At 31.3% G+C, this 8,899-nt stretch overlaps 1 protein-coding gene across 1 annotated transcript; it reads left to right on the top strand.

Moving 5' to 3' along the window:
- Nucleotides 1–996: 996 nt before the first annotated feature.
- On the top strand, nt 997–7,667 carry LOC127721720 (collagen alpha-1(XII) chain-like). The gene is made up of 5 exons (XM_052228515.1): nt 997–1,580; nt 2,886–3,437; nt 4,785–4,913; nt 5,983–6,096; nt 7,141–7,667. Exons 1-5 carry the CDS (start codon nt 1,523–1,525, stop codon nt 7,425–7,427), a joined length of 1,140 nt encoding a protein of 379 aa, XP_052084475.1. The 5' UTR covers nt 997–1,522; the 3' UTR covers nt 7,428–7,667.
- The last annotated feature ends 1,232 nt before the right edge of the window (nt 7,668–8,899 follow it).

Genomic DNA, 8,899 nt, shown 5'->3' with positions numbered 1-8,899 from the left:
GGCTTTTTAAAACAAGAATACAATTATAAATAAAGGCAACTATGTATAATATCTGAAACTTGTGTTAGATGTGTAAACAAAAACCCAGGTCAATAGAGTACCCATCCATCCCCCCAAAAATCTGTTATAATATTTGTATGTATCTTGCTCTCTTTTGCTTTTGTTACCACAGCTGATCAATATTATAACATACTTATCAATATACCGATATTTTCACATCAGACCGCACCAGTTACCGGGATTTAGGATACACCAAATCAGGTACTTTTTATTTTATGATTTGAGTTAAAAAAATATAATACAAATGATTTGTTGCATAACGATACGTCCAAATTTAAGTAATGCTTAAGAAAATTGAAAGTGAACGTCCCGTATTAGCCTATGTGCCAATACGGCATTTTCTGTATATATACATCGGCCTCTGTATTGGCCCTGACCAAAAAGCAAAATTAACTCTTGATTTATATCGACAGGGCAACGTCATCAGTATTGCGCATGCTGATTTATCCATAATAGGACTGATTTGCTAGTTAAATAACATAAGTTAATTTCCAAGTTAAAATATCCACATGTAGATTTTATGTATTGCTCCTTATGATGAAACTAGATTCAAGTTTTATGGCATTTTGAGGTAGGAAATGTATAATAAATGATTGAAGTACGTTAAGTCTTACAGATGTACTTTAGAATAAAGGGTGTAAAATAAAAAAAGTATTGTGTTGTATTATAAATGTCAATAAACCATCTATGCATTAAAATTTACACCCCGGACGTCCTTCATAAATGAACAAATCAAGCATAATTTAACAGTTAGCTATTATTGATCCCGAAACGACTTAATAATGAAAATGACAAAACCAACTGTCTGATGTATGGTAAAAAAAAAACGCGAAACAAATATTGCAGACAACAACTTACTAGTACGACAACTGCCGTCCCATTTAAGGTTTGGATGTGTCGGTAGCAAAGAGCTAAAATAAAGCACAAATCAAACAAAAAGAATGTTGCGTGGTTTCAAATGTTTGTTTACGCTCAACCCTCCCTTGACCTTTCAAAAAGATGTTACAACATAACAAAATACAGTTGGTAATGACTTGACTCATCATATTGGCACATAGCAAACAAACATAAAGGCACAAGATAAAAACACACGAACTGAATCAATAAAACAATTTTTCAAACTGGTTTTTAATGACTTTGGCCAGGTGAATATCCGGAGCTAGACATTGTATAACTTATCCATGTATTTTTAAAACACGACAGGTGTCAAATGCGGAGAGTCAAATTATTGTAATTTTTATTATGGCCAATGGAACATAATGCATTATAATTATCAGCAGCGCGACGTCATCAGTATTGGACATGTTAAATTATTTGTATAAGGACTATTACGATAATGATATTTAATACTCCACTTTAAAAAAGATTCTTCGACTCGATGTAATCTTCTGACGAACAATTTGTCTTGTTATGTTTCAGTACAATACAGACCATAAAATTTGTTAAGCAAACAAGTGAAAAAATGATACCAGTATGGGTTCTGCTACCACTTCTTCTTTCAAGAAACGGGATCGCTGAAGGTATACAATTTATTTCTTTAGCATGATGTAGATTGTTGACAAACTGACAACACCATGGCAAAACAACATAAAGCAAACAACAGACCAAACACAAATCTACAAAACACTACATAGAAAACTAGATAAAAGCAACAGTAGTACAATGTATACTGCTATTCAAAAGTCATATTCGATTGAGAGATAACAAATCCGGGATACAAACTAAAACCGAATGAAACACATCAACTATAAGAGATATATATTAGAAATGAATTAAACCATATACCTCAAAGATTGACAGATTTAAATGCACATTAGTACATTTACACATGTTCAGTTGTAAAACTATAGACAAAATTTCACATAACATTTCATTGCATATAAGACAATAAACATCAATGTAGGTTAAGCAATATATTCACCCCATTTTATTCCATGTTTTCAGGCTTTAGTAACCATGTACATTGTAACTTCAAGTTTTTTTCATATTCTATAGAAACACTAAATAAACAAATAATCGTGCTTTGAAACTCCCAAAATATATGTTCGGTGTGAGCCAAGGCTCCGTGTTGAAGACCGCACTTTGACCTATAATCATCATAATGGTTCACTTTTACAAATTGTACTTGGATGGAGAGTTGTCTCATTGGCACCAATAACAAATCTTCTTTTACTTATTATGACCTAAAAATATTTTAAGGCAGTGGATGATAAATTTTTTTACAACTGTCAAATTCAATGGAATTTTGTTTTCGACCCTTTTCCTCATGCAACCTGATGTGACGTATTATGATTTGGTGGTATAACACCTTCATGCATAAGGGAGTGAATTTCGTGGCATGGATAAGACAAAGGATTAAAACAATTCGAACTTTCTCATCTTCAAAATTTATACCTGTAACATACATATGTTAATTTGATGTATCTTAAGGGTTTTCTTTGATATTTGTTCAAAAGTGCTAACAAAACAAACACGATTAAAAATGGACAATAATGGAACCGTAAAAACGCTAAAATCGAAAGTCAATATCTAGCAAAAGAAACATTTGTTGATTCTGACGAGCAGAGTAGATTTTAACCAATACAAATTAAAAACAATTTGATAAAGCAGAATAGTAAATTAAAAATTAGTATCAAGAAATAAGAGCAATGGATGCCAGGCTTTTATTCCTATGTCAATTTATGATAAAAACAAAAGTCGAAATAATAAATAAAAACAACACATGGTTACGCTTGCATTGAAAGATTAGACCTTCTGTTTTATTTATATATATGTTACCTCATTGAGCAGCTAATATGTAAAGCAGCAATGCATTCTATTTACAGTGTGTTCCAATCAACCAGCAGATATTGGATTTCTAATTGACGAATCAGGAAGTGTCGGTGCAGCTAACTTTCAGAAAAATCTCGATTTCGTTAAACAATTTGTAGATGTGTTTGATATAGGGAACACAGCTGTAAAAATTAGTACATTTGCGTTCCATACATTAATGGGAAAGGGTTTTCACTTTAGTTGCTGTAATGATAAATCAAGCATTAAATCGAATGTAGACAAGATAAGCTACCATAGTGGTAGTCAAGATTTTGAAATGGCGTTGAGCTTCTCTAAAAATAGCATGTTTCAAAGCGTTAATGGAGCACGAGACTTCTCACTTAAAATTTTGATGTTTTTTACCGACGGTCAGTCCACTGTTCAAGATGGTGGAAGCTTGCTTCATCAGCTTGGAATAATTGTGTACGCAGTAGGTGTTGGAAATGGTGTGAACAGAAACCAACTGGATAAGATAGCAACAAATCAGAGTTATGTTTTTATGGTGTCCAGCTATGCTGACTTGGTAGGTCAAGTATACAATGACATAAAATCTAAAACGTGCACTGGTTAGTATTAAGAAAATGAATGAAATCTAAAAATCCTACCTCACCATTGCCGTATAAAAACAGCGATTTGACTCGGTAGTATTTTTGATCGAAAATGACGCTATTGTTATTAAATGTGCTATTTTGCATCGAATCTACAATGATCTGATCAAAGTTCTATGAGAGTTTCATAAAACAGATCGACGTTTTCATATTTGAGAGTAACATGTGTTGCATAATTTTTCGAAAATTTTGTTTTATTTTTGACATTTTAAAATGTAAACAAGAGAAAGTGTTAAACCTTCTATATATTTTAGTGTACCTCTAAACATAATGCAAAATTTGTTATGCAATTCATGTGCTTAAGCGTTGAGAATATGTTTCAATCATATAAGACAAACTCAACAGAAGTCTGGAAATATATACTAGGTTAAACTAAACTAAACTATGGTGAATTTGTTTTGTTTGTATTTGTTTTGCGATAATGATATCAAGCTGGTTGCATCAAATAATCGTTTTCATTTCTGATTAAGTAAAAAACCTGATTTTATTATATAAGTATCCATTGAATGCTGCACTTTGCTAATACAAATCATCTTTGACTAATTGACAAACCACAACACCGAAAATTAGATTATCAATGACTGTATATGTACTTATTTTCACAATGTACTTTTTTTCACGAGTTTCACGGAATGTACATTTTTCGCGAAAATAAGTACACGCGAATTTAAATTTAGATTTCATGCATATAAAAACATTAAAACAGTTAAATAAATATTATTGTAGATGTTTGTTTACCCTGTTTGCTTAAGATAGCCTTAACCATGTTAACAGAATCATGGAACTGTCAAAACAACAGTACATATGTGTCTTTACAGAAATTCAATTAAGAGTAAAAGGGTAAACTTTTAATAGCCCAAGCCAAATATGACAGCTATATCAAGAAATTAATGACTTAATCGGATTATTAAACATTTATCAAAACGGATGACTGACTTGATAATTGATTCATATTTATATATTTTCTTTCATATTGTTCAACAAATAAATGCCTAATTAACGTTATTTATGTTTTTTTCGAAATACCGCGAAATTAAATGCACGCGAATTCATAGGCAATATCGTAATCGCAAAAATAATTACTGTTGCAGTGGTTTAACCGTATCTTTTCTATTGCATAACTAGTTACAAAATACTTATTAAGAAGTTACCCGTTTAGTTTAGTAATCAAGCATTCGATACAAAGAAAACAAATTCACCATAATAATGTTGTGTTTTTCGTATCTATTTCCAGACTTCTGTTGATTTTGTTTTGATATATTTAATCATGTTGAAAAGTTTTAATTAATAAGTATACCATTCCAGATGTGTTGACAAATCCATGTCAACGAAGTCCACAGCCATGTCAAAACCAAGGTACATGCATCTGGACTGGTGGATCTAAGTACACGTGTTTGTGTCTAGACGGCTTCACAGGTCATAACTGTCAAACAGGTTTGCTTCCAATAACAATTAAACAACCTTACTAGCTAATAGCTTTGCTGATTATAGACGCCAATCAAAAACAAACAATCAAATTGATCAACTCAGTCATTAAAGAAGTCATTTTTGTCAATTTTATTGAATGTCTATAAAAGGGTTTGGATCTGGCTCCTCATTTCTGTATTTCTTAATTGTTTAGCCTTTTTCTTAATTGTTTCATGTTATACTAATCTAGATTTTTTTTCAATTATATTCAAGGACCGTATTACTAACTCCTCTTTATTAGTTTCAAGTGTTTTCTGACAAAATTGGCTTTTTTCCGGTTTCATCGCCCAACTCCAACAATAAAATCTGACTGCCAAGATATAGCCAGGAATTCTTTAGTCTTTACTATAATGATTTTAACTTCCAATTAATACCATTAACCATCACATCATTTCTTTTCGAGGAAATTTCAAATTCCGAAAATATTTTATAAATCGAAATTAAACTAACATTTCATACAACATTCATTTTGCTTTTTTTTACTATTCTCGACGCGTCATATTTCATCTGACAACACAACATCACAACTTACACGCTTTACAATAACGGTTATAACAATTAAAGGTGGCAAAAGTGGCGTTTAAACACCAATAACCAATCAATCAAGATATATTTGTTTTCCAAAACTTCCCTATTCCCTCTTTTTTTTGTCATTATTTCTATTCTGCTTATCCCATAAAAACCCACCTAAAATATTAAAATATATTGATTTTACAATAAATAAGATGTTTTGTGTATGTATCCATTGACTTGTTATTCTAGTTTCTCAGTTTGGACACAAAAAAATCTATCGAAATCACATGCAGCAATATATTAATAAAAGCATTTAGTGACAAATATGACATGAATATTCAGTATGAAACCATTAAGTGAATAAACATTGACCTGCACTTCACTCTAACACTTAATGTAATTTTAAGTATAGCTCTTCTAGTATTAGATTGCAAGACATTGCAAGAAACAATGTTCAACCAAATTCAAATTAAACAGTATTAAATAAAATAATGATTAATTCAATATTGTTTGATTAATTTAGATATAGATTACTGTGTTGGTGTCACGTGTCACAATGGCGGGACATGCATCGATGGATTGATGAGTTTTATATGTAACTGTGCAGATTATTACACAGGAAAATATTGTGAAATAGGTAAATCATTTAAATGGATAGTTGTTTTAATGAAAAGTCATTATATTTTTTTATCTAGATAGAACAAAATAAATAAAGGCGTCCAACAACACTCTTTCATTAATTTGACCATAAGAACACAAAACGTGAAAGTGTAATATTACCTTTTTATGTTTTTTTTATGATTTTAAGTTTAATTTTCTTTGCTAAATATTTTATTTTTACAAATGATTTTTAAAAAACAAAATATGTAAGAAGGAATCTATTTATGATTGATGATCTAAAACGTATATTATAAACAGAACACTCAGGCAGATAAAGTTGAAAACAACCATTCGTGTTGACGGTTCAAATTGTATGTTGGTGGTTGCAATCTACTCTAAAATATCTGTATAAAATAAGGATATGTTGCATGATTGTTAATGAGATAATTATATAGAAGAGTCCATATCAACTTGATTTTAACACCTTTAGGTCAACATATGGACTTTAACAATGAGCACAACTTATAACATATAGTCAGTTATAAAAGGCCCTGACACACAAACAATTAAAGCAATTAAAACAAACCAAAAAATGAAAAGAAAAGCTAATAGACGCACAGGACCCAATCATAACCACGAATTTACAGGCACCTGAGTAGGGACAGGCATATATAGAATGTTGCGGGGTTAAACATTGTTTGTGAGCTCTCAACCCTTTCACAAACCTTGGATAGTGTTATTAAAGTATGAAATACGAACAAATTGTAGAAAATGACTGGACTGATCATAATGCCATGGATCACAAAACAAATTAAAATCAAAACAAGAGGCACAAAGTACCGATCTAAGAGTATTCGCAGTTACTGAAAGCAAACTCTAAAAGCAATAAGTAAATTATGATCTGCAGGACTGAAATAATCTGCATGACATATTAATAAGATGAAACAAGAAGAGTTCTCGTTACCTTTATATAAAACAATTATAAAATCTTTGGGGTCAATTTGTAGTCGCATGAAGTCGTTTTCAAATAAATTACCATTTTGATAATACTCATTTGAATATGTTTTTCTATTCAAAATAGACTTGTGCAAGCCTTATCCAACTGATGTAGTATTTGTAGTCGACAGTTCTTACAGTTGTTCTCAAGGATATTTCAACATTACAAAGAACTTTATTAAATTTGTTACTAAAGAATGGGAGATAACTCTAAACAATTTCCAGGTAGCCATTATCTCCTATGCAGATAATTCATACATTGAGCTGAACTTTGACAGTTCAATGAATAACATCAAATTCGATGATTTTGTTACTCAGATGAATCCTAGAGGCGGAATATCTGAAATTCACAGGGCCTCAACCATGCTGTAAATATCTTGTATAACAGAAATCGTGTTGTATCAAGCAGTCAGGTGAAAAAGTATATAATTCTTTTATCGGACGGACTGCCATCTACTCCGAGCTTGATATCGACGGTTAGTGGATATGAAATAGAAACGCTAGCAGTGGCTGTGGGGGAAGATGTGTCCCATCATTTCCTGTCTGTTATTGTTGGAGGAAGTGAAAAATTATTCCCGTACAATAATGACCGATTGTGGCACTACTTGATGAATGCCCTAATTGACCAAAGCTGTAATAGTGAGTTTTATATAATTTATTAATTGACATTTAACTGATTTTGAATCGGAAATCATTTTGAAGACGAAAGTACAATACATTTGCAGCAGTAAAATATAGCTTATAGTCTAAACGTAAAGCAATGCTTTTATTTAGTAGCACCGATAACTAATCGTTTACAACATCATACATGCCCTTTATAGCTTGCTGTTCGGTGTGAGCCAATGTTCCGTGTTGAAGGCCGTACCTTGACCTATAATGGTTTACTTTTATAAATTGTAACTTGGATGGAGAGTTGTCTAATTGGCACTCATACCACATCTTCCTATATCTATATAGTTTTTGTGTTTATCAAATTCTAAAGGGCTTAACTAAAAAGACGATCTCGAATTAACTGGGTTTAAGAAAATATTATGACATCAAGAGAATATTCAGAACTAATATTCAAGTCGAAGAAGGGTGTCATGGCAATAAGAAAAGAGATTATAAGAAAAGAACACAAAATATAATAGTAAATAAACTGTGTCGAAATAGTCAGCAGCTCCTGTGGCATTAGTCGCAGTTGAATATATATTTTTACTATTAATATACCTCGATTGTGTTTTTTTATTATCGTTATAAAGTTGTCACAAAAACGCATCGCGTATTATACTCACTATCACGTTAAAGTTTCCTGTAATTTGTAACCTATTGGCAGCTATCAGTTATGAAGTTGTCGACAATAATATAATTGTAATCAGTATTAGTTCAAATCAAAGATTTAACCTTAATGAAGGAACAAGTACACATGTGTCAAAGAGTAAACACACACACCTAAATGTAATACTGTAAACGACGAATTCAAAAATTTAACACATGAACTCAGGTTTATTGTGCCTTCATTAAAACAAATAAATGAAAAGATCACATAAGGACTAAAGTCTACTATATGATATGAGACTTTACAGGCAAATCACAATGAGAAATCAAATTCTCAATTGTATGTCTTTTAACAATGAATTTGTTTTGATTTTCCTACATATCATTTAGTACTAAAGGAGTTTTGAAAATGGAGAGAGAATAATGCCAACAAATTATAGTGCTCTAACTTTAACTTTCTTTTGTAGTTTGCCAAAGATCTGAAGAAGCAGATGTCTTATTTGCTGTGGATACTTCGAATGGTTGGACAAACTTAGACTTAGCCACCAAAGTGCCTACGATAATAAATAAAATATTATCCGGACTCA

This window comes from Mytilus californianus, unplaced genomic scaffold (assembly GCF_021869535.1).
Source record: "Mytilus californianus isolate M0D057914Y unplaced genomic scaffold, xbMytCali1.0.p SCAF_12, whole genome shotgun sequence".
NCBI lineage: Eukaryota > Metazoa > Mollusca > Bivalvia > Mytilida > Mytilidae > Mytilus > Mytilus californianus.
Note: the sequence above shows the minus strand (reverse complement) of the source record. Positions and strands in the feature narration are given on the sequence as shown.